Here is a 26,482-nt window from a genome sequence, read left to right as displayed (position 1 = left end):
AAAAAGCAAAATAAGCAAAATAAGTAAAATAAGCAAAATAATCAAATAAATAAATACATAAGGTAGGCTATGTTCTATTTTACGCGCAACCTTTGCAGTATATGTAGGCCTACTTTGTTTGGAGTCATATGCAGGTGCGCTTATAAAGCGCTTACATCCATGTCTTGCAGCTCGTTGTCATGAGCCATTGGTTATTTTGGCTTCCCATAGCATTTTATGTAGCAACCACTGGATGTCGGCCAGCGTTTTCTAGGGAAAAAAAGTGGAAGCTAAAATCGCTTTCACCCCTCAAGAGCCAGGCTAAGGTCCGTTCATGCATATGGCTAAGGGGGAGAACATATCCCCCCAGTGAAGACATAGCCTAATCGTGGACGTCACCCAACTGGAGGAAAGTTTGCTAACAGAGTTGCCCATTTTGTGTCACTTTTGTCGTCATATTGTAGCCTAGTTCATTTAATTTGCAGGCCAGCTCATGTCCAACCATTTTAATGTGAACTTGGGAAAGTGTCGTTTTTGTCACTTGAAAGCGCCATATCCTTCTGAAGGAAGAAGTGTGTTTTTGAAACGTAGGCACCTGACAACCGTAGGCTATTGAGACAAGCGCTAAATACCGGGAGGTGTGCGCGCTTCCTCAAAAACTGTAAGAGCGCCTCCCACACTTGACAGTCCTCAGCCTACCTTTACCCGGGTGAATTGTGACTCCTCGAGCGACGTTGTATAGGTAACATCGACACCAGCTTGGCTCTAAAATGGATAGGCGTTTTTTTCTCTGAGAATACACCAATTGTTCTCTAACCACCACGGATAACTCGTTATGGATCTTACCATCTGGTATTTAATATTTGGAGTTCTAACATGCCTGGATGGCGCTGTCTCAGGTGAGTAGCCCTTCCTGGACCATGCGACCGATTTACAGCTCCACATTTGCGCCTTTGTTTATTCCGTAGTCTATTTTTTTTTAGTTTATCATGTTTTACCATCGTCTTTTTATGTGTTTTAAGGCATTGTGCTGTTTTTGTCTTCTTCTCATTCTTTTTTTTTACTTAATTGGGGTCCGATTTTGCCCATTTTGTTTCGCAGCCTGAGTGAAACTTACTCGGAGCGTGGGAGATGTCTATCGTGAATAACGTGTAGGGTAAAGCTGTGCATGAAATATATTGACTGAAGTAGGCTAAGGTAAAATAGACAGAATGAGCCATTTAAATTTGGTAATTCATTGCTTAACCCTCCGGTCGTGTTCGCCTCCAGCCCCCTACTTTAGTGTTCCCGGTCAAAATTGGCCGGTCTGTTGTAACTGCTCTTAAATTAGCATAAAAAAAATGTGTTCAGAAGTGTGAGAGTGCGTGTGTGCGTGTGTGTGTGTGTGTGTGTGTGTGTGAGAGAGAGAGAGAGAGAGAGAGAGAGAGAGAGTGTGTGTGTGTGAGAGGGAGAGAGAGAGAGAGAGAGAGTATGTGTGTGTGTGTGTGTGTGTGTGTGTGTGTGTGTGTGAGAGAGAGAGAGAGAGTGTATGTTAGTGAGCTGGGGCAGTGTGTATGGGGATGTTTTCTGTATGTTGAATGAATTTACTCTGGATACCCATTCATTTCCTATGGCGGTCACTTTTGACCGGGAGCACCACAGGTGTAACAAGGTTGATTAAAAACACTCAACATTTAATGAAATGAAGTGATCATCACTTTTATATGTTCAAGTACACAGTGTGGAGGATATCATAAGGTCTTGAGGTAATCAGATGTAAAACATAATATTTATGAGTAGGCCTAGCCTATTAGCCTATAAGTTGTGAAACGGTCAGATTTGACCCGAACACGACAGGAGGGTTAATGTGCGTGTTTTTCGTTCACTATACCGGCTGGGACTTTCCACCGACAGCATATTTCTCAAGCCTATCAGATCATCTCATCCACCCACATGCACAAATATGAAGTCGGTGATCTTCAGTCTCATCGTTTAACTAGGCTACCATAAAATGTCAGGGAGTGGGTTAGACATTGGCATTAGAAAGGAATTTATATGGCATGCAGCAGGCGAATCTCGCATAGGCTATACCGTTTTTCATTTTTTTTACCCCATATCCTGCAGTCTAACCACAATAATACACATTAATCTTCCTATATAAGTAGGCTAGTCTAATGAAAGTAAAAAAAAAAAAAAAGTAAACATGTTTCAAAGGCCACCGATAGATAGATCACGAGCACTTCAAGATGGGAAACCAGAAGGTTGTGATAGGCAGAGGCTCTTTCATTAGGCTAGGTTTAATTAGGTCTATGATAAAGTTCAATTATAGTCAATAATAGGACGCACAGCGCCGTACAGGGTAATTTATGCAGCCAGTCATTTTGAGACTGTTTGACGTCCGGTTCAAAGATAGGTTATCATTCAATCAGTTCCTTTCGCTGTGACATTTGTGTAGGCGGTTTCAATGAGCCAGTCGGTCAATACCTTCATGCATTTTTCCCAACCCTGTAATTCCGCGACAGTCCAGTCCTATTATAGTCTATTAATAGTCTAATGGAAATGTGTGTCAACAAATAATTCCTTCATGTTTTTAGGTTTCGATTGGCTAGGTTTCGATAGCCTGAGACCTTACAAAAATAAAACCCTTAGGCCTAGGCTATCATTACTTAGCCAACTGATTTACTGACTAATTTACTTTTGGCACGACACGTTTTATTCCCGCAATGTGTAGACTAATGTAAGCCAAATGCCTCTCGGTCATACCTGCGACACCTACTTCTGTGCCCTTCTCTGAATTTGTACATCTGCCAATCTAAAGGCGTGTTCCTACGGGCCCGTTTGAACCGATGTTGTCAGTATTCCTGTAAGTAACTGGAGGAAGGAAGTGTGTGACGGTGTAAGCTAAGATTGCTCAAGACTGGACGTAGGCTACAGGGTGCTAGCAACTGGAAATGGTTATTGCGAGAGAAAAACTTCAGTAGGCCTATCCCTTGCACCATCGCTCGCTTGCTCAGTCACTCACTCACTCACTCACTCACTCACACACACACACACTCACACACACACACACACACACACACACACACACACACACACACACACACACACACACACACACACACACACACTCACTCACTCACTCACTCACTCACTCACTCACTCACTCACTCACTCACTCCGCACCGCACCGCACGCACACACACACGCACACTAATACCAGTAGACTACCAATATCAAAACAATAATGTTCATGTTTGAGATGGATTAGCCTATGTTATGACATACACAGTCAGTGGACCTGCATAGACTCATCAAAGAGATGGCACATAGTGTAGTGTGACTGCCCTGTCACATGTCATTCTAATGCTAAGCATGTTCATTCAGGTCTGTGTGAGAAGCAACTGGGGGCCTTCAAGGGTAACACACACACACACACACACACACACACACACACACACACCCAAGGCAGGGACAGCGTGAAGTGCACCCGCAGCAGGGCAGGGATGGACCAGAGCAGTGTTAACCATCGCTGTTATGAGTCTATAGAAAACACATAGGCCTACAGTACATGGGTGATCCCCCACGGGTCTGTGCTGGGTAGAGATGGCAGAGAGGATGGCAGGGATCGGTATGTTTTTTTTGGTCACGCCATTGACGGTGGAACCGGGCTAGCAGGTTCTGTTGAAGGCACGGCGTGCGTTGGAGGATGCTTGCTGTGCTGGAATGGCTGGGCACCCACCCATGAAATGCCCTTCATGCGAGAGATAACTCGGTATTGTATTTGAAGGCAAGCAGCCCGCATAGTACATAGTGTAGGATGGAAAACCGTCCCTTGCTTCTTTCTTCAGTGAGCCATGTTGCTTTAGGTAAAGCCTGGATTTGCTTCTCTTTTAGTGGGTGAAGCCTGGGTTTATAGACCTATTATGACAATTTTTTTTAAACTGGCCGATTATGAAGCAGTTAGTGTCTCACATTCAACCATTTTTGTGTCTGTGCTTACAAAAATAGTGTGACTAAATGGATAAATGAGGTGCAGACAAAACGACTCGACTGCCAAAAGGCCGTGTTTGGTGCAGGACCCTCTGATGCAGCGGCACCCTCACTGATCAGCAAATGATCTCTTGAGGATTCTTGGAGCACCTCCGGTCCTGTACTGTGAAAGTAGCGTAGCATTGTTACTCTGATAGCTCCTATTGCGTTAAAGCTTGCATGTTATGTCACTTTGGATTAAAGCGTCAGCTAAATAGATAATGTGATAACATTGGGCGTGTTAAACAGGTATAGGGGAACTAAAAGGTGCACATTGGGCATGTTACATGATAGGGTGTCTAAAGGGTGCACATTGGGCATGTTAAATACATATAGAGGGACTAAAAGGTGGACATTGGGCATGTTAAATACGTATACGGAAACTAAAAGGTGCACATTGGGCATGTTAAATACGTATACAGGAACTAAGAGGTGCACACTGGGCATGTTAAACATGTGGGTGTTTAAAAGGTGCCCAATGGGCATGTTAAACAGGTAGGATGTCTAGGTGCACATTGGCCATGTTATACCATTGGGCACGTTAAACAGGTATAGGGTGATGAGCGGTGCATTGGGCATGTTAAACAGGTGGGTGTCTAAAAGGTGCCCATTGGGCATGTTATACCATTGGGCACGTTAAACAGGTGTAGGGAGTCTAAAAGGTGCATTGGGCATGTTATACCATTGGGCATGTTAAACAGGTATAAGGTGTCTTAAAGGTGCACATTTGTGCATGTTAAACAGGTATAGGGTGTCTAAAATGTGTCCATTGGCCATGTTTAACAGTTATTTGGTGACTAAAAGGTGCACATTGGCCATGTTAAACATGTATTGGCTGTCTAAAAGGTGCACATTGGGCATGTTTAACAGGTATAGGATGTCTAAAATGTGAGGATCAAGAAGAAGACATAACAGGACACACTAAACACTTTGGTATTTCACAATAATTCCATCTTGTGAAGCTTATTGTGTTATTGGTGGAGAGCAAATGGCTTCTTTCTGCATTTGTCACAAGTAGCCTATGCTCCTCCCTTGGGCTAGCCATGTCTATGAGCAGATATGTATGCTAGAACGAGGAACTCATCCACCATCAAGGTCATCCAGTAGGACTTGTCCTGTCGTAACCACTGGGAAGCCATCCAGGACGATGGTCAGACAAGGGTTTCCCTACAGGGGCAACAGTGGAGTGAGAAGTCGTAGGAGTATGATGAGCTTGGTTCCAAAACACTATATCCTCCATTTTCATGAACTTTCATGAATAATTTAACAGGACTTAGTACTGTTTTCTAAAAATGGATATAAAGCAACACACTCTTAATTTCCCCCAATGCACTCGTGATGGTGTAGGGATCTGAGTTTCTGTGTGCAATGGGTCCAAAGGCTCATGACTTGCTGACGTGTTTGTCCCTTTATTGTGCTGTCATCTGCCCGTTAAGATCAAAGTTTCATTGATAAGATGTTTTGACTGCATGAAAGGACTAAGCTATGTCAGGAGTGTCATTCTCAACCCCTAAGTTGAGATCCTTTCATAGTATTTAGTAATTAGAATGACTCCAGAATATTTAGTTGTAGTTTATTTATGCTAATGCTAAGATCATATTTTTATCATCATTATCAATTTATTCAATTTATTTATATCAATTCTATGTAGGTTTTTAGGATTGATGTCATTCTGCAGCGCTCAAATACGCCTTTTGTTGTGTGAATGTCCTAAGTGCCAAACTAAGCCCTTCAACAGATGAGCTGATTGCTAGAGATTTCAGCATCATGAAAGGAAAGAAAGGCTATAAGGAGGGTGGGCGGTGGTAGCATAGCGATCTTAGGTGTGCTGGGCTGGCATGCAGTAGGCTAGCTGGCAAAAGGTGTGGGTTCAAAAAACATTGTTGTTTAAAAACAAATGTGACGGTGTCATTGCGATACGTGTGATCCACACTGTGTATCAGTTGATTAGCTGGCTGAACTGGGACAACTGGTCTCACACAAATGAAGGAGGAGTTGACAGGGTAACTAGACATAGGGTAGTTGAACAAGGCAGTAGGCACACATCAATTTAGCACGCTAACATTTAGCATCAGTAAACATTCTTAATAGAGAAGGGATTGAAAATATGATGCAGATTTGAGTTTAGAGGGGTCTTTCTGTAGAATAATTAAAGTATCCTTCTCCTAAACGAAAAGATGTCACATTACATTAATTCAGCAAATGACACATGACTGTAGTATTTTTTCTAACTTTTTCTAGCTTATTCTTTATTGTTAAATGATTTTACCTTGATTTATGCTTCCTTGTTATGTTTTATTTTGATATTTATTTTTATTACTCTTTGCTCATCTATGCTTTTATTCTGCTACTGTTTTGTGTTGTTTATGTAAAGCACATTGAATGACCGTGTATGAAATGCGCTACATAAATAAACTTGACTTGACTTAACTTAACAATATAGTATACACTATTGGTTTTATACTATCATAATATTTATATGTTTATAAATTATATATTTATAATAGTATGATAAACTTTTCTGTAGTTTCTTAGGAACACGTAGTTTTCAGAAAGAAAGACATTAGACCTACTATTAATTCATTATTGTTTTATTTGTAAGTTGCTTTGGACAAAAGTGTCTGCCAAATCCCATAGCAATATAGTAGAGGGCTTAAAAATCCACACTTTAAGGTGATTTGGTTTCCGCTTCTACTAAGTTGTTAAAGTTAAGTGTTTCTTTTTTTTCTTTTTTTGTCCTAAGGTCGAGCCTCTCCCCTCTCCAGTCCAGAGAATGTGACGGTGGACTGTGACAACTTTGACACGATGGTGTACTGGAATTACTCAGACCTCTTGATAGAGCCTCTTTTTCAACTAGAGCTCAAAAGCGACATTAGGTGAGTGAATGTGTGGAGTAGAGCTGTAAAAGTCCCGCCATGTATTGGTTCTACCTGTGCACTTGACACAGATGATTTCACTAATTACCAGAACTGGCTTAAGAGATGTGGTAGTTAGAATCAACTGATCAAGTGAATGGTTGGTTTAATTTAATTTTGTTAATGATTATTGTATGTATTGCACTTAGTTTCTTAGCTCTCAACTGTTCCAGCTGAGATTGCGGCTAGACGTAAAAAGAATTGAACCATATTAGTCACCAAATATAGTAAACAATGTGTAACTGTGTGTGTGTGTGTGTGTGTGTGTGTGTGTGTGTGTGATTAAATAGCGATGGTCCTCCGGAGACCTTTAAGACGATGGCACACCATGCCAACATCACTAGCCGACTGAAGAACACAAACTATGTTGTGTACACCATAAGAATCCAGGCCAAGAACGGAACTCACTCATCCAGTTTCTCTCCGCCTGTTAAGTTTGCTTTTGATAACCGCATGAAGGGAAACATTCTGTGTGAGTTTATCTTATTTTTTAAAAATCAGTCTTCCTCAATAGAGACAATAAGTATTCAGGCATAGCATTTGAATTTGAATAATTTATAAGATGCATTATTTATCCTTACTCTACTATCTGTGATGGCTCCTGTACTTCACTGTCCTCACTGTACTATCTGTGATGGCTCGGCAGGTAATCTGGACTTCCCACCTGTAACCCTGAAGTATGCGGGAGGAGAACTCACGCTGAGTTTCAAGAATCCAATTCACCTGTATGAGAACACTCCAGCCCTCAAGTATCTCAAGGACAACAAAGATCCAAACCTGGAGACGTCCGAGTTGAAATACGAAGTAGTTCCTCAGGTTGGGAAAGAGTTTGTTACTTGTGGGCTTCTTCTTTTTAAGTAACTAACTAACCTAACTCCTAACCCTTAGGTTTCAGAAAACATAGCTTTTTGACACAGTTGTTGTTCTCATAGTTGACTACACTCCTACACTCCTCACACACACACACACACACACACACACACACACACACACAACGAGGGGGGGGGGGGGGGGGGTAGTCCATATGTTTTTTTTTTAAAACAAAACAAATTAAGTCAAGGCAAGAGTGACTGATATGTTAAACATTGCTGTTTTCAGAGTGCCAATGACCGCACATCAAAGTCTTCAGAGTTTCCAGAGTTTTCCTGCCCTTATGAGAAGAGTGTGTGTGCAGAGACACTGCACATTCCAGACGAAGTAGACCGCTACTGCGTCAACATGTCAGGAAGAATTGTGCGGGCAAATGTCCGCCCTGCACGAGTTTGCGCTAAGAAACTGCAGGGTAAGAGAGGCGAATTTCAGTTTTTGCATGATGTGTGCCAAAACATTAGAGTGTAATTTTATTTGCTTCTAATTTGTGTGTGTGCCAAAACATTCAAGTGTTTTTTTTTTTCACCACAGGTCAACTACAGCCCAGTCATATCGTTGGCATCGCATGTGTGATAGTGACCCTCATCGGGGCTATCATTGTTCTGGGCGGTTTAGTATGGTGGAAGAACAGGGCCAAAACCCACCCCGTTCTTAGTGTGGTAAGTGTGGCATTTTTATTGTCATCTGTAATTTGGTAGCTTTCCCCCCACTATTTCTCTATGTCTGCCTTTCTTTTTCATTTTCTGTGGGCTTTATAATGCTGATATCATTTGAGTGTTTGTGTGTGGAGATGGAGAAGGATTAGGCTACTAGAGTACATATAATTGGATTTGAGTTGTTTTTATTGTGGTGCAACAGCAAAGACTAATATAACGTTTCAATAGGCATTCCATCTTCATCAGAGTCATGGATTATATTATATGTGATATGATAGAGTCATGGGACCTCAAGTTCGACTGCAATATAGGTAGCGGGAAGCTGCGTCAAGGCGGGCATCTGAAATGGTTTGAGACCTCTCCGGTGCAATGAAATTCAATAAAGCACTCACATGCAACCAGTGTTAAATATATTATCTCTGGACATATTGTTAATTATCTGTCTTTTATCAATTAACTTTGGCCTGACTGCCCACTTTGTACATTCAGCAAAATACGCCGTCAAACCCGCACCCCTTGACTCTGATGAAAAGATGGAACAGAGCACCCATGGAAACGTTAAGTCGAATGCTGTGCACCGTAATAAAGGACATTTAAATCTCTGTGAGCCGTCTCTCTCTCTACAGTAGCCTACATGATCGGCCCCCTCCCGTGGAGCACCAGACATGAATTTAGAAGCGTGGTGGAAGTACTCTTTTTGATTTGTGTGTGTCTTTCTGATCCTGTCTCCCCACGTTCTGCTCTCATCTCAGGTTCCAGATTTCTCCGGCCGCTCCCCAGCCATTTTTACGAACCCAAGAAAAGCTGAAACCGAAAGCTTCAGCACCATGTACGTCAAGTCGTCGCTGTCGGCGACCTCCGAGGACCCGCTCCTGTCCATCCACAGCTCCAACAGCAGCCGCAGCAGTGCCGACTGCTCCCGCTTCACCATCCGCCCAGGCCTCGTCACTCCTCGGGAGCGGGGCGGAGCGACTCAGGTGAGCGACGGCGAGGAGCTGAACACCGTCTCGACCGACTGGCCGAGCGACAGGTCGGGTCAGGACCGGGGACTCTCGGAGACGTCGGGAGGAACGCTCTCGTCGGACTACGACTCGCCCCACGCCCACGACTCCTTCGTGGACTTGGGCGGGGTGGACGCGGAAGAAGAGGTGAGACACGGGACGAGCGAGGACCCAGGGTACCAAGCAAACCTCTCGGAGGTCCTCTCGTCCGGAGGGACGGCGCTGTCCGGTTACGACTCGCCGCAGGACATCTCCGTGGAGCTGGCGCCAGGGGACTTCGTGGACGGCTACGCGGTGGACGGCGCTTGCTCGGAGAGCGAGGACGCGGAGGGAAACGGCGAAAGGGCCGGTCAGGACCGGAGAGGCTCGGAGGTGTCGGGAGGAAAGGCGCTGTCCGATTACGACTCGGCGCACGATATCTCCGTGGAGCTGGTGCCAGGGGACTTGGTGAACGGCTACACAGCCAGAGAGCGTTTGGCCTGAGGTCGGGCTGCTGAAAGCGAACATTTAAAAAGGCACAGTCTGCCATTTCTGGAGAAAGATTGTCGAAAATTCAGCTCAACAGCCAATCAAATTGCGCCCCTCGTTTCTGCACTCCTATAGCTCAGGTTATTTGAGCTCGACCAGGCTAGCCAAACTGCCCTGACTTCAATGCGAAAGAGATTTGCTGGAAAGGGTCTAGTCAACCACGGTGATGGCATCGCTGCCCTCTGCTTTCTAACAGCATGCCAACGGGCTACGTGCATCCCTCACACACTGCCACACTCCCATCACACACACACACACACACACACACACACACACACAGCCACACTCCCATCACACACACACACACACAGCCACACTCCCATCACACACACACACACACACACACACACACCCATCTCACTCACACACACACACTGCCATCTCACTCACACACACACACACTGCCACACTCCCATCTCAGAAGGTCTGGACTAAAAAATAAATACATATAGCAGAGTGATAGAACACACACACACACACACACACACACAGCCACACTCCCATCTCAGAAGGTCTGGACTAAAAAATAAATAAATATAGCAGAGTGATAGAAAACACACACACACACACACACACACACACACACACACACACACACACACACACACACACACACACACAAATACATGGCCTTTGTCCATTAAAGACTGCGACTAGAACAGGACATAAAGGTCTGCTGATGGAGGTTTTTAAGTTGCTACTGCTTGGAACGAGATGAACCACTCATTTCCATGGACTGGCAGGTACCCCCCAGGGCAGGGCATCTAGTGTGAGCCACTCTGTGTGGAGATGTGAGGAACATTTCCTGGAGATTTGCATTGGGGAAGCGTGTAGCGGTTACGGACATGAATGATCTTCTGTTGATCACAGAACATCAAAGAGAGAGAGAGGAAGAAAAAAGAAAAGAAAACAAGGGGGAAAAAGAGAGAGAGAGGAACGTCACGGATGACTGTCCAAAGCACTGGGGACTGGTGTAGTAGACCTCTATTTAAGGCTGTTGCTAGTTTTTTTTTTAGCAGGCACCAGGTAAAGTTATTTTAAGCGCTAGAAGATAGAGTCTGTATGGGTTGTCAAATTAGTTAGTTGGCAGGTATTCTAACAAGAGACGCAAATGTTTGTAGAAGTTACAAATGGGTAGCACTGAAGATGAGCCACAGAACAATGAGAAAAATTGTGCAGATTGTGAAACTGTATACCTGCACTGACGAGTACTGTGTCTGCTGCTGTTGCTGAGGATGAGATTAAGCAGAGGGAGCAGTAGGACCCTTGTGAATGCTACCTGTACGTTTTTGTGACAGAAAATCAAAAATCAGAAAACTACATGACCAAAAAAAAAGTGTATGTAATAACAGAAGTCATCGAGCTCATGGGGAAGTAGTCCTTATATTTACACCACACCGGTGTAAATGGCATAGAAAAAAGGACGACAGAAAATACAAAATCAAGAGTCTTAAGATGTTCATAAACGTAGGCCTAATGTGCAGCTATCCAGTGCCTCAGTGACAAAATGTCAGAATGTCAAAATTAGCACTATTTTTGATCACACTTAGACATAAGGCTGTTATAACCATGTTGTCGACTAGATACCTTTACCTTTGCTGTCCAGTGATCTCACACTGCGTCATGTACTGTATATGTGACCATGTATGTGTGAAATAAGCAACTGAAATCCCAAAGGCTGCAAGCTGTTCAGACAACTAGCGTAGTCGAAGGATAGGACTTTGTGGAACTGCCAGCAAATGTAATTACAGTATAGGTACTTGTAATTACATGTTAATTACTAGCTCGTTATTATCATCTGCATGTTGGTTGAGGGTTCGAGTGAAACGTCATCTGATTCTTTTGCACCTTACAGGGAGGCTACACCGGGCTACACCTGGGGTGCCTCTCATTTGGTCTTTTGTACATCCTCCCTTCCTTCCTCAATCCTCAGTCCTCGTCCTCACGGATCTACATCAAGAATGATGGGCCGTTAACAATGGGATTGTCTATCCAGTGCTAGTTAGAGATCAGTCGGAACGAGCCTGGAGGACCGAGGAGAGAAGTTGAGAGGCAACCCTGGAGCGGTCCATTCGGTCCACATAAGCAGTATCTGTTAGTGTCCACTGTAGTCAATGGAGCTACATTTGAAAAAAAAATTGATCCGTTTTATGAAATTCAATTTAAATTATATTAACGATCCCTGAACAGAGTGCTTCGGTTGTGGGTCTGGTGTAGCCCGGGTCTTTCGATGTGATTGTTTTGGGACACTCTGCTATTTTTGTTAGAGAGGTTTAACAAAACAAAACAAAACAAAACAAAAACATCAGGGCTTACAATATGCCAAATGTAGCTGCCACGTGGGCATGCTTGTATATGCTTGTTTTGCACAGTGTTAATATATTTGTATAATACAATATTCAAATTAACAAATGTGCACGAGTCTGTTGTTTGAGTACAAGGTGTTTAATACAAATTAAATACAACGGAGATCACCACTCTCCAGCGGACCCCAGGACGGGGGAAAAAGAGTGCACAGGCACACAAACACACACACACACACACACACACACACACTCTCTCTCTCTGAGTCCCCCATGTGTTGATGTTGAAGTCTACAGTCAGGTCGGTTCCTTAAAGAACGAGCAGCCAAGTCAGTCTGTTTTGAGTGAGATGAGGACCACAAGGGGACTTGTTGCAGGGCTGCTGTTGCTGCTTTTGTTGTTGTTGTTGTTGTTGTTGTTGTTGTTGTTTGTGGTTAGGAGAGCTTGAGACCCTGCACGTTGGCCCTTAGGCCCACCATCTGCTTCTCCTGCAGGACTTTCTCCTGCTTGAACGCCACCTTGTTGGCCTTCTTCTCCGTTCTCCGCTCCTGGGGGTGGGGGTGGGGGTGGGGGGTTAGGGTGGAGGGGGTGGACAAGGGAAATGACATCAACAACAGAAGCGTTTCCTCCAACATGTATGAGCACACTACACAGTCTTGCCTGGGAAGTGGAGTTGTGGGAATGTGTGTCTGTGGGTTTTGGCAGGCTTCCCCATTACAGTTACAGATTGTTTAACCCCCCCACCCCCCACCCCCACCATAAAATCCTGTTGAGGCTTGCGCAATAGTGGGAGTTTAAAACCACTGGTGGGTGACGTCGGCAACCTCTGATGCAACCTACGACACTCACGGTGCTTTAAAAGGTGCTGGCGCAGCAGCAAAAAAGCCTCCCCCTTCGGGTTCCCGACTGGCTAACGGCTTCGCCAGTTCGCTGTTGCCGTGTACGGCCGGGCCAAAGATAGTCCCAGAGACGATTTATCATTCCGAGATAATCTATTTCAGAGTGGAGTGCCATCAGAATCTACGCTAATCTTCTGGATTAGGTCTTCTAAAAACAGGTATCGTTTGCGGGAGCAATCCTAAAGTATCCGCAGCAATTAATCCCGTTACATGTTGAAAGTTCACCCAGAAGAGAGGGTTAATCCATAACGCAAGAGGGAATTCAAATAGGCCCGGGCAGGCACAGGCACTCTTAAGTGGCTTGGGGCGAGCAGCCTTGACTGGGAGGAACGGGAGACGTGCGAGGCGAGATGGGAGAGTCCGTGCTCGTCAGTGCTCCAGGAGTCGTCATCGTCCCCCTTACATAAACTCTGATCTCTGGTTTAATTTGTTTATAGAGTACAGATCTGATTGGATTGCACTGCCCATCTTGACCTTACAATGACACTAGTAGGTGTTTTTTTGTATGTTTAGAAGAAGCTGTTAGTGCGGGTATTAAGTTGGACGGTTCCAGTCAAGTGTAACAAGTATGATTGAGTATGATGATGATGATGATGATGAACTTGGAAATATATATATTTGAAAATAATCACAAATGTACACAGCCAGGGATAGTCTTTTAAAAAGTCTTTTTGATACTTTACGAAAAATGTCTAAGAACAATCTTCACCTGTGATAAACTAGTCTGGGTTGGTGTAAGTGTATGTGTGTGTGTGTGTGTGTGTGTGTGTGTTAGTGGGTGCGTGTAAGTGTGTGTATGAGAGTTCATGTGTGTGCATGCGGGCAGAGTAGAAGCACCATTCAACTCTATGTGTTTACACACATGGGCAGTATTTGATACATGTACAGTATTTCAATACTATTTTGTATTTTATTGGGTTGAAGAAAATGGGTTTGTATTTTGTATCAAAATATTGGTGTGTATTTGTGAAGTTTTTTTTATTTTACTATTTACTGACAAATACGGTGAGAAAAACCAACACGGTTGATGATGTGATGAATGAATTTGACCTCTGACTGACGAGCAACATGTAGGTTGCTAGGTTACACACAGCACACTCCCTCTCACACCCAACCTCAAGTTTCTTGAGAACTTTAGTCATCTGTTTTAGTCATCCGTGTCTACCCTGCAGCGCTGAGGATATCCCAATGCAACCACGCCAACCATGCCAACCTTGCCCCTGGGCACTAATATAACACCATTTAGCGCTTATACTGTGCCAGTAAGTTTAAAAAAGAAGGAATACATTAAATAGACTTAATAGATTACATCTATATTTAATAGATTAAATGGAAGGTTTGCAAATTGATTTCATGCTCCTTTTAAAAAGTACTTTTTAATTATTATTTTCAAAATACAGGATTTTATTTTGAGATAGCGTGGGTGCTGTATTTTGTAGTTTATTTTTGATACACCTAAAACTGAGGTACTCTTATTCTAAAATATATTTTGATGTATTTTTGTCCATCTCATCCCGATCGGTGGGCCCTAATTTTAATAAAAGGTAAAATGCAACGTTTAACCAAAGCTAATTTAATAAAACCACAAAATCTACTTAGAATCTTGCTCATGGTAGATTCTAAGTCGATTTTGTGGTGTTATTAAATTTGCTTTGGTTAGACTTTGCTTTGCGTTTTACCTTTTATTATTATTTTATCACATGATGGCTTCACGATGTCTGGGACTTCTCTCAAAGCTCTTATCTCCCCTCTCCTCTGTCCTCCTGCTTGTGCCCCAGAAATCTGGTTGTTTTTCTCCCCGCTTGGAGTCTGGCCAGGTGTGAGAGTGTGTGTGTGTGTGTGTGTGTGTGTGTGTGAGAGAGTGTGTGAGAGAGTGTGTTAATTGAGGAGTGCAGGCCCAGGTGGTGAGGAACACTGGGACTGGTGTTTGGACGGGGCCCTTGTCCCAAGCCATCCAACCGTATCATTGTTTTGTCACTGTTTTGTCTGGAGTCCTTTGAGAGCCATTGTTTTTCTCCTGTGTTTTCTTTTGCGACTTAGGGAGGTGAGGTGTTGTTTTAGATGCTGCAACGTTATTAGGTTACAGAAGTTCTTTTTTTAATTGATCATCAGCAGCCTTCAGTGGTTTTGTTTCTTTTCCTCCATCATCCCCTCTCACTTCCTCTCTCCTCCCTCTCCTTCTCTCCCTCCCTCCCACTCCCCCCATTCCCCCCCTCACCTTCTTCTCCCCTCCCTCTCTCCCCCTTTCCATCACCTTCCTCATCCCCCCCCTCTCCCCCTTCCCATCTCCCCCCCCTCACCTTCTTCTCCCCTCCCTCTCTCCCCCTTTCCATCACCTTCCTCACCCCCCCCCCTCTCTCCCCCTTCCCATCCCTCTTTCCCCCCCCCCTCTCTCTTCCTCTCTCGCTCACCTTCCCATCCCTCTTTCCCCCTCACCCCCCCCCCTCTCTCTCCCTCTCGCTCACCTTCCCATCCCTCTTCCCCCCCCCCCTCTCTCTCCCTCGCTCACCTTCCCATCCCTCTTTCCCCCTCACCCCCCCCCCCTCTCTCACCTTCCCATCCCTCTTTCCCCCCCCCTCTCTCTTCCTCTCTCGCTCACCTTCCCATCCCTCTTTCCCCCTCACCCCCCCCCCTCTCTCTCCCTCTCGCTCACCTTCCCATCCCTCTTTCCCCCCCCCCCCTCTCTCTCCCTCGCTCACCTTCCCATCCCTCTTTCCCCCTCACCCCCCCCCCTCTCTCTCCCTCTCGCTCACCTTCCCATCCCTCTTTCCCCCCCCCCTCTCTCTCCCTCGCTCACCTTCCCATCCCTCTTTCCCCCTCACCCCCCCCCCTCTCTCTCCCTCTCGCTCACCTTCCCATCCCTCTTTCCCCCCCCCCTCTCTCTTCCTCTCTCGCTCACCTTCCCATCCCTCTTTCCCCCTCACCCCCCCCCCTCTCTCTCCCCCCCCCTCTCTCTCCCTCGCTCACCTTCCCATCCCTCTTTCCCCCTCACCCCCCCCCCTCTCTCTCCCTCTCGCTCACCTTCCCATCCCTCTTTCCCCCCCCCCTCTCTCTTCCTCTCTCGCTCACCTTCCCATCCCTCTTTCCCCCTCACCCCCCCCCCTCTCTCTCCCTCTCGCTCACCTTCCCATCCCTCTTCCCCCCCCCCCCTCTCTCTCCCTCGCTCACCTTCCCATCCCTCTTTCCCCCTCACCCCCCCCCCTCTCTCTCCCTCTCGCTCACCTTCCCATCCCTCTTCCCCCCCCCCCCCCTCTCTCCCTCTCGCTCACCTTCCCATCCCTCTTTCCCCCTCTCCCCCCCCCCCCCCCCCTCTCTCTCCCTCTCTCGCTCACCTTCCTCTCCTCCTTGATGGCCTGCTTGCGGGCCCTGCGCTCCTCCGTGCTCTCCTGGCGGGGGCGCTGTTGGGTGGCGGCCCGCGGGAGGTCCGAGTCGTTGATGCGCTCCATGCGCTCCACCTGCCGCGCCGTCGGCCCCCGCTTGGGCAGCACGTCCAGGGGGATGCCCGTCTTGGAGGACACGCGGATGCCTTTGGCCTGGAGCAAACCAACAACAAACCAACAAACAAACAAACACACAAACAAACAAACAAACAAACAAACAAACATTTGTATAGTTAATTTCTATTCCATCTTGTATTTAATATCAGACACAGTAACACCAGTGGTACCACTCTACTCTACATCACATTCCATGACCTTTGCCCCCAAAATTCGGTCTGGAATAGACTTCCCTAAAGTTCCCATGGGAACCATATAACTCTATTCTTGGCACTGATGATGTCCTTCCACAGTTGACTTACAGTTGAACTACCTCCGTGACACACAATCAACCGTAACGTCTGACTGACCGACTGAATCACTTCCACTTAAATCACTTCCACTAAAATCAGTGTCAGTTCAGGAATCTAGAACCCCGGTGCATTGGCGTCATCTCCCAACAGCCTATCCATCCTCGCATCCTGTAGTGAGTGAGTAAGTATTTTTGTACGCATATTTTGGGATTTTTACACCTTTCATGAGAATGGTCAGCGGAGAAAGACAGGAAGTGAGTGGGAGAGTGTGTCAGGGAAAGGGAGGCCGATTTCTTAGTCATTTTTATCAGAATACAGACAGGTCAGAATGAAAGTGAAAGGTATTCTGCAGGCAAAATGTATAGCATGGCCAGTTATTATAATAATGCTTAGTGGTGTCCAGTCGCACAGCTCAGGGTCAAGGCTACGGTTTCTTTACCTTAGGTGGGTCCTCTATGATCTTAGGGCGGTTGTACAGATTAGAGTAGGTGCCTGGGAGACAGAAGACAAAAGACACAACATTGAAAAAAAAATCATTGATGTTGACCTCTGACCTGTATGCTGATTAGAGTTATTATGGGGCAGTGGAACGCAAGAGTGCAACAGAGAGAACACACCGGAAGGCTGATAAGAGCAGAACTCAGTTACATAGAAACACCTCTCAGTGACATTTCAGAGGAATTTAACAACAGTGTAAAAAAGGGAAAGAAATGGAACAAACTCTCTTTCAAACTCTTGCGCACACAGACATGCAGGCTGTTTCTCAAAGTCAAGGATGGGTCCTTCAAAGCCGCTTTTTCAAGGATGTTACGTCATTGAATCTTGTCAAGCACTGTTCCAAAGTATTCCAAAGGATTCTTTAAAATTCTATCAAGTACTGAGTCTTTCGTTCCGAGAATTTATGTGAGGATTTTTTCGAGGATGCACCGATGGATCCTCGGCATTCAGAAAATACCCATTATCGTGCCTATGGACGATTAGAAATTCGCTGGCAGTGTGATTTAATAAAAAGAGAGAGAGGGAGATTGAAAGAAGATGCAAAGAAGCTGTACGTGTTTAAATGTAGGCTTAATACGATTTCTGAAGTGTTCTGTTAATGTCATCGTAACATTTGCTCAGGTAATTCTATCAAGCTATTGTGCATGCTCATAAATGCATAGTGCATGAATAGTTGTGTTTTGATAATATTACTTTTGATATTGATTTATCTGTGATTATCTCCCTCAACAATGGAATTCTCTTCTCTGATTGGCTGATGGGGTGGCCATTAACTTCGTATAACCTGCTACCTTTGAAGTAGTTCCCGTAGCACACTTGAATATTAATTCGCCACACTCGTTGCGAAGTTTAAATGAACTGTCACGTTGCATCCAAGCTGAAATACAGACGTGCAGAACCATAGTAACATTGTAGCATATGACGAGGGGGATTGTAGCTAGTTGGATGCCATGTAGGCTATAAAAGTAGCGATCTTTCCAAGTTAAAGTTAATCAGAATCCTGGGATATGGCCGCTTGACAACGGGAGAGATAGAACTAACGACTGGCTTTTGGCCGTAGCAACCAGCCATTTTAGAAATAGTAACGGCAGTTTTGTCCTGCAAGTAGAAAGTTGATATGTGGCGGAAAGTAGTCCCACAGTCAAGACAGTTTTAGCGATGTTAACGGACGCAACGGTGGAATAAAACTATGTTCTATTCTAAATATACAAGTTATGAATACAAACGGGAGATAAGCGGGATAACGGCCTTCGCACGTCGCCGGAGTTCTAGACCTCCACCTAGCCATTATTTCCATCGAACCGGTCACCTCGTCGGCCGTTATCCCTTACGTAAGTGCGCCCATTGTGAAGTTTGTGCAGGTTTGATGTGCAGTATCACAATCGCTTGTCTGCTCCATTGCATGTGATCTTTACGGCTGGAGGAGGTACTGGGAAGGTGTGTAGCCTTGTCTCTCTAGCACCTGACGCTAAAGAAAGGATTCTATCAAGGATGTTTTGAGAAACAGCTACAGAGAAACAGCTACAGACACACAGCTACAGACCATGGATTAAAGTGAAAAAAACTCATCTGACTGAAAATTTTTTGTCCAAAAAAAAAAAAAACATTTGACACACGCAAGTGAGTCCCCCCTCCCCCCCCAAGTGAGTCCCCCCCCCCAAAAAAAATAAAAAAAAAATAAAAAAAAAAATAGGGGGTTGGGGGGTGTTACTGTCACCCCCGAGAACATTTATTAAATACTGTTATGTAAATGCATACATTCTGTGCACTTTCAGTCAGAGATTAGGGCCAGCATTATGCCTAAAATGCATGTATGTCTCCAAAACATTCCTCACCTGTTATCAGACATGCATGAAAACAATTAAAACTCACAGCCATACAGTAGGTTAACGTCAGATAGGCCTCTGTTATTGAAGATTTGGAATAATTGATTTGAAATGTAATATGCTAAAGAATTCTGATGTTTTCTGATGTCAGGATATAATTTGGTGTAACTTTACTTAGTGTGATTAGGTGACATGTTGTTTAATTAAAGGTGCATGTCACTTTAAGACGTTTTAGTTGTTGGATAAGAACGTGATGCACGGCAGAAATGTTAGGAGTTCCACGGTATTTCTGACCGTGTTGGTCGTGTCAATTGTATGAGAACTGTGCTGTTTGTTACAATAAACATTCAAGAATATTAACTGGAAGACAAGACGTTTTTATAAGAACACGCGTCAGTCATAGGACTCCTATTATATAAGTTTCGTTTATTGGAAGCGGACCTACGACTTCCTCTTTGAAGAAGACAAATTAGGCAAACTGTATAGACATATAGCCTAAGCTACTGGATCCTTTTGAATTGTATAAATGAACCTTGTTGGCTTACGATAATTCTTTTTAGAGAAATTAGCAGTTAAACTAAACAGTAGGATAGCCTAATAGTGGCGTGGCGCAGACACACTTTTCCGTTGTCTGTCTGCGTTTCGGGCGCACCCGACTCTATTAATAATGACCGAAAGTAGGCTATATCCATGGTCTTTTTGACTATTCATCTTTAAGCTCCCCAACACTGGCGACCTCTATGTAGTCTAATTTGATGAGATCGGGGAACTAGCAAGTGCGGACAAGAAGTCATCGCAAACAACGCAGAACTTTGCGCAGCTAGTGCGTGGATGTCTGTCCTGAAGCTATTCAACTGGCGAAACTACTGTTTATTTTCATTTTACTTTTATGAAGAATAATTAGCTCAAATCATAGACTAATTAAACCGAAAAAACGACAGCTTTCCTGAACTTCTGCAAAGCTTGTTTAACCTACAAAAGCCTAATAGGCTGTTAAGCATGCGGCTCCAAAGTAGCCTAGGCTATAAATCAAGACTGTTCTTTCATCTGTTTCAATTGGCCTTTCTCTCGTTTATTATTGTATCATTATGATGATGATGATGATGATTATTATTAGTAGTAGCAGCCTAATAGTGGTAGTAGCCTAGTAGTAGCCTAATGTTCATCAACGCAGTTGCACGAACGCATTTATTTATTTATTTATTTATTTGCACAACGAAGATTTTAACATAGGCTAAAACACAGGCCTATCACAAAACAGGGTTCAAAAAGAGGTGTAACCATCACTGCAGCTTGCAAGGGAGATATCGCCGCACCCCCCCCCCCCCCCCCCCCCCCCCTCTAAATATTTTCTCCCCGGATCTGCATCAATCTCATGATTGACCTCTAGCGCCTCCGGTTGACGGAAATCCGTCATATGACGGAAAACTTTAATCCATGTACAGACACACACACACAGACACAGACACACTACCACAAACAGCCAAAGACGCATTGAAACTCACTGATGATGGATTCACAGTCCCACTTCTCAGCCGGAGGTTCGACCACGATAGTCTCCATCTCCTGCTCTTCCTCTTCGTCCTCCTCTTCCTCGATGCCTTCAAGCCCCTTGGGGCCGAGGTCATCTAGCTTCTGACAGCTGAGGTAAACACAGGCCAGCAAATTACTTAGCATTGGATACTGAAGTTGAATGCAGTAGTGTGTGTACCTGTCGTCTGCAGTTGGTAGTACCCCCAAGGAAGCCTGAATGGGGGAGTGGGGGAGTGTGTGTGGGTGTGTGTGTGTGTGTGTGTGTGTTTGTTCAGTATCAATGTCCAATCATGTGTTCATCAACAACCGTCTCCTCCCTTCAATTATGAAGGTCAGGTTAACTTTACTAAAAGCGATGAATAATTTATGGCAAGGCACTTTCATCTGGGCCACTTTGAATTGAGCAAAGCAAGAGATTAAGCCATTTTTGATTGATTATCCAGTTATGGAAAGGCATTTTGCACTCACAACAGCTTGTGGAGGATGTAATGACCGACACTCTCTTATTGAGCTCATTCAGTCCGTATAGTGTTTCCTGTGTGATTGTTTACTCGAGGACACAGTGTTTCTGCGAGGTCCCATCAGAGTCGTCATGCCCATTAACAGAAAGGGGGCACGTGCCCCGGCCTGATTTTCTTTTATAAATCACCACTTTTGTTCCCATAATGCCCCATTTTCCAAATATTGTGACTCAACTGTATTCTTCTGGATGTGCAATAAATCACACTCAAATCGTCCAAGACCCCCCTGGGTCCCACACACACACTACAGAACTTGGTTAGGAAAATGAGGTGAAAAGATGGAGGAGTTTGGAAGATAAAAACACATGAATCCCAAGTTTTAAAGTTATGGGAAACTGGTGCAGTTTTCTGCATAACAAGTTACTGTAGTGAGGATAGAAAAATGTGGAGCCAAACTGAGTCAAATTAAAAAGTGGCAATCACACTTTTGCACGCATATGAAACACTATCTCACTGCCACTAAGAAGACACACACACACACACACACTTACTCCTGCTCCCTCTGTTTGAAGTAGTCATTGAGCACCTCTTGCAGTCGTACGCTGTCGGGGTTGATGAAGCCCTCCAGCTCTGCGTTGTCCAGTGCTCCGATCTCATCATCATCAAACTGCTCGAAGAACTGAACGAGAAAACACACACACACACACACAAAGTTCCAGTCACCAAATACAAGCAGCCTCAATGCTCTGAATCAAAAGAACCCAGCTGACATCCCGTCCTCCACATATCTGGACTTCAAAACCCAACAGATGACCACAGCATGTAGCGACTTTTGCTTAAGCCGTTAATTTTTTATTCAGTGTTTTTCCGTTCTGTTATTTTTTCCCCTAGTGCACTATAAGGCAACAAAAGCACTATAAATCCAAGAAACTATTATTATTATTATTATTATTGTTATCATTATCATTATCATTATTATTATTATTATTATTATTAGTAGTAGTAGTAGTAGTAGCAGCAGCAGCAGAAGTAAAGGTCTACTACTACTACTACTACTTCTAATCTAATACTATTAATAATGATAATAATAATAACATAAATATTTATTAAATGAAGTGGGCAGCTTGGTGCGGACCTTCTCGAAGCGGTCGTCCAGCAGCGTGAGCTGCTCGTTGCGCCGCATGACGGACGAGGTGAGCGAGTACTCGGTGAAGCGGCTCCTCGTCTCCTCCTTCATGAACAGGAACTCCTGTCGGCCCTCCTCGTCGCCGTCGTACGACCGGCCGCCCATCGAGTCGCAGTCGCCTTCCTCCTCCTCACCACTCTCATCTTCGTCGTCCGTGTCCTCCCACTCATCGTCATCGTCGTCTTTAGCACCACCGCTGCGGATGAGACAGAATGGTGATTTAAAAAAAATGCGTTGTCCCTATCTGGACACAGATGTGTTAAAAAAAAAACAACAACAACGCAAGTTGTGTTGTTTTCAATGCAAGTTTGTGCTATTTCAACACATATTATTTAATGAAACTGTGCTGTCCCTATTTGGATACAAATATGCACTTTAAGAGTGTAGGGTCCTCCCCTCGTACGCAAAAATCAAACAAATTCAGCACAAATGTACGCAATTGTCTATTATAGTTTCCGTAAGAGGGGATATGGTCACAGCATATCTGGAAATAAATATCTTTTCTGCTTCTGACTGCCATTTCAAATAAAAGTAATGCATAACATCCAATCCAATCTTCACTCCAGAACTGAATAGCTTAATCCTTCTTATTCACACTCTGATAGACACAATCTGTAAGCAGTGAGTGATCATGAACTAAAAAAAAAGAACTCTCCACTACACCTACCCTGAGGCTGTGTTGGCCTTGACGATGAAGTCATCATCTAGCATGTTCTCAGGGTCGTCGTAATCGAAGTCGTCGTCCAGAGCGGCCACGATGTCGGGGTCCATGTCCAGCCGGGGCCCTATTGGTCAGAAATCATTCTTACACAAGGTATCCACGGCAACTGTCTCTCACCCATAATCGAGACTTTCTCCCGTGTATTCTGTGGTGCTGTATTTCTAAGCTTTTCCTCTGTCCACTGCTGAGGCAGACACATTTTTTATACACACATTTGAACACAAATTCAACTGCTAACTTCCATTTACTTCCCATTCACATGTAGCCTCTTATATCAATGTCTGTTTGTACCACTAGTGTGATATGTTGATAACATGTTTTATACTACTGCTAAGATGGATTTCCTACTGTGATGCACTCTTTAGAACAATTAACTTTCAGATACTATGAAGTAGTTCCAGTTTAGTGGGGTCATCCTCACCTGATATGGGGGCAGCTTTGTTGAGCAGCCCCACCTTCTCCTCGAACTCGGAGGCGAATACTGAAGAGGGCAGGTTGATCGACGCAGCCTGTGGGACAGAGAGACAGATGAGGACCACCGAGGCGGGGGGTTAATGACCAGGGAGAGGTGCAAGTGAGGGAAACCTGAAGAGGGAAGACTAGCTTTGCTTTCTGAATCGTTCTGTTCTGTGTGTCTTGTCAGGTGAACTGGAGGCATTTACCGTCCTGCCTCACTGCAGATGACTTCACATCAAATCCAGATTCAGTCATTCAGTCATAAATCGTCTTTGTCAAAAGGGTTCTTATGAGAAGTCACTGACTACTGACTAGCTCAACTGCAGCCATCAATGCAGCCATTGATAAAGACTGACATGTTTGGTCTCTTTTTTTCCCAGTGAGACGTAGCACATATGCATTTTCCAAACCTTATAAACGTCAAGACAGGACGAGTCTCTACAGTCACATCGGACCCAAACATGCTTTAAAAGTTCTCTCTAAAACATCACCATTTCAAACGCACAGCAGAAACAACAACAGTTATCAGTAAATACCCAGACCTCCGCCAAGAGATAAAGACGAGCAAAACAACCATCTCTCCTCCTTACCGGAATAACTTGGACGTCCACCTCCTCCTCTTCGTCGCTGCCGTCCGCCTCGCCGTCATCGTCCTCCTCTCGGACGTGCGGGGCGACGGGTTTCCTCTGGGGGAGGCTGGAGGCCACCAGCTCCGTGGCCGGAGCCACCTCCCTCAGGTGCTGCAGGTAGTTGTAGTCGTCATCGAAGAACACGCCGAACTCCCGCTGCTCGTCACGCCGCTTCTCAACCTCCACCTGGACCAACGGATGGACAGAGAGAGAGAGAGAGAGAGAGAGAGAGAGAGAGAGAGAGAGAGAGAGAGAGAGAGAGAGTGAGAGGGGGTGGAGAGGGAGATGAAGGGGGAGGGGAGGTATCAATATCAGTTCCAAACAACTGTTGCAGATGTGGTAAAAGAATGCAGTATTAACCCGCAAAAAGGCAAAAAGTACGCACAGGCTGTCTGACCGTGCGATAGTATCCTAGGCCAGCATGAGAGCAACAAGTCTTACCATTATTTATACATATTATTGAGGAACTTAAACGAGATTAAATGAAAAAGCCGTCATGATAAAGAAAAAAAGCCCTTTGAAAGATTAGCACTGAACCAGTGTCCATTTCATTCCAAAGACCTGCTCTAAGGAGAACTAAGTTGGAATCCTTGAAAACTTGGGGATCAATAAAGTATCTATCTATCTATCTGTCTATGTATCTTTGTATCTTTGTATCTATCTATCTATCTATGCATGTATCTATGCATGTATGTATCTATCTATGTATCTATCTATTGCTGTAAGCAGGGAGCATGGTGCGCTATGGATGTCTGCTGCCAACTCTTGCTCGTACCTTTGAGGCGGCCGGCAGGAGCACATGCTGAGGAGCCTTCTCGTCCGCTGCCAGGGGGTCTCTCTGACTCCTGTGGACGAGGTGGAAGGACACCGCATTCTTCTTATCGATAAACGACCTCTTCTTCTTGTGTGGCTGAGGAAAGATGAGATCACATAGTGTTTACTTATAGAAGGGGCATACATCACCATCACCATCACCACCACCACCACCACCACCACCAGGTGATGGCAACACTATACTACTACCTACATAATAGTGTTATCTATGTAGTGTAGCACACTACATTATCATGGAATCAAAATAAACAGTCAAGTCAAAATAAACAGTCAAGCCAACGACAAATGATCATATAGGAGGAAGAGGAGGTTATGTGGGCGACACACACACACACACACACACACACACACACACACACACACACACACACACGAAAGTAGCTGATCCACATGTAACGATGGAGTTGAACGATGCACAATAATACGATAATCCAGCACTGACTATCATTATGCACAATGATGCACAATACTACCATTACTTTGTCATACGAAAGTACGGATGACACATTGACCTGACATTATTACCATGAACAAAGTTAAATGTTCGCCGCTACAAAATAACGAAATGTAACAGTTGATGTTTAGCATGATAGCCCACTCCACACGTTAGCTGCATGCTAGTTAAATGCCTACACGTCGACAACAGTCAAATTCTTACCATGTCTGCCTTTGATTAACGTATCCACAAAATAGGTATTGTCTTCAGACCGAAATAACAAAGTTTGTCCTTAAAAACCGATGTAATGACAACAAAAATGCATTATTGTTTGTGTGTACTTTTTCAACACATGCAGACACGCGTTCGCCACCAGGCTGGAAGAACCACTTGAAACCGGAAATACACTATGAGCCGAGACATTTGCCGATATGCGCGAGAAATGTCTTCTGTCAGAGCCGAATTGAATAAACAACGGCATTTGGTATTTACAATGGTTGACATTTTAGACGATATAATACATAAAGTATATAGAAACAGATGTATGTGATTGGCATAATTGGTTTAGTCCAACAGACTGTATGAATAGATCAGATTGCATGGATAGATCAGACACGACTAATCGAGTGTAGGCCAGTGAAGGCTGAACCAGATGTAAGGGTGGTGCTCGGGCTCTGGCTCTGGCTGAACCTGAACCCGTCTAAACATGAGGCATGAGGCTGTACAATCTACTGGACACGTCACCTAAATAGACACATGACTGACCGGCCACGAGTTGCATTATGAAATTATTCTTCTCTATGGATAATTAATGACTAGAAACATGAAACTAGGTAGCCTATAAGTAGGCCTAAACATTATTGGTAAGTGAAAGAAGGGAGCAGAAATAACTTTGCAAACCTTCCATGCCTGTCTGTTTAATCTACTCCTTCATCAGTAGCCTACTCTGACTG

The 26,482-nt window shown here is 44.5% G+C and overlaps 2 protein-coding genes across 2 annotated transcripts; one reads left to right on the top strand and one right to left on the bottom strand.

Annotated features, from left to right (window-relative positions):
• Positions 1-679: 679 nt before the first annotated feature.
• Positions 680-10,867, top strand: ifngr1 (interferon gamma receptor 1). The gene is made up of 7 exons (XM_062544222.1): positions 680-878; positions 6,731-6,863; positions 7,193-7,374; positions 7,549-7,718; positions 8,001-8,184; positions 8,304-8,431; positions 9,181-10,867. The coding sequence occupies exons 1-7, from the start codon at positions 815-817 to the stop codon at positions 9,910-9,912; spliced, it is 1,593 nt and encodes a 530-aa protein (XP_062400206.1). The 5' UTR covers positions 680-814; the 3' UTR covers positions 9,913-10,867.
• A 1,516-nt stretch (positions 10,868-12,383) lies between these two features.
• ltv1 (LTV1 ribosome biogenesis factor) lies at positions 12,384-25,922 on the bottom strand. The gene is made up of 11 exons (XM_062544223.1): positions 25,752-25,922; positions 25,035-25,169; positions 24,221-24,445; positions 23,596-23,683; positions 23,121-23,238; positions 22,403-22,649; positions 21,819-21,946; positions 20,779-20,915; positions 17,389-17,441; positions 16,492-16,692; positions 12,384-12,808 (listed from the first exon to the last, which is right to left on the bottom strand). The coding sequence occupies exons 1-11, from the start codon at positions 25,752-25,754 to the stop codon at positions 12,695-12,697; spliced, it is 1,449 nt and encodes a 482-aa protein (XP_062400207.1). The 5' UTR covers positions 25,755-25,922; the 3' UTR covers positions 12,384-12,694.
• Positions 25,923-26,482: the final 560 nt, after the last annotated feature.

This window comes from Sardina pilchardus, chromosome 1 (genome assembly GCF_963854185.1).
Source record: "Sardina pilchardus chromosome 1, fSarPil1.1, whole genome shotgun sequence".
Lineage (NCBI taxonomy): Eukaryota > Metazoa > Chordata > Actinopteri > Clupeiformes > Clupeidae > Sardina > Sardina pilchardus.
The sequence above is the reverse complement of the archived record's forward strand: the minus strand, read 5'-3'. Positions and strand labels throughout refer to the sequence as shown.

What these genes read in the sequence shown, in the direction of transcription:
- ltv1 (XM_062544223.1), bottom strand. An exon ending in TCCTGCCGGCCGCCTCAAAG is followed by an intron (nt 24,446 to 25,034) that starts GTACGAGCAAGA and finishes CCGTTGGTCCAG; the next exon opens with GTGGAGGTTGAGAAGCGGCG. An exon ending in TGGACGACCGCTTCGAGAAG is followed by an intron (nt 21,947 to 22,402) that starts GTCCGCACCAAG and finishes TTTCTCGTTCAG; the next exon opens with TTCTTCGAGCAGTTTGATGA.
- ifngr1 (XM_062544222.1), top strand. Translation starts at nt 815, where the DNA reads ATGGATCTTACCATCTGGTATTTAATATTTGGAGTTCTAACATGCCTG. An exon ending in TTGCGCTAAGAAACTGCAGG is followed by an intron (nt 8,185 to 8,303) that starts GTAAGAGAGGCG and finishes TTTTCACCACAG; the next exon opens with GTCAACTACAGCCCAGTCAT. An exon ending in CCCACCCCGTTCTTAGTGTG is followed by an intron (nt 8,432 to 9,180) that starts GTAAGTGTGGCA and finishes CTCTCATCTCAG; the next exon opens with GTTCCAGATTTCTCCGGCCG.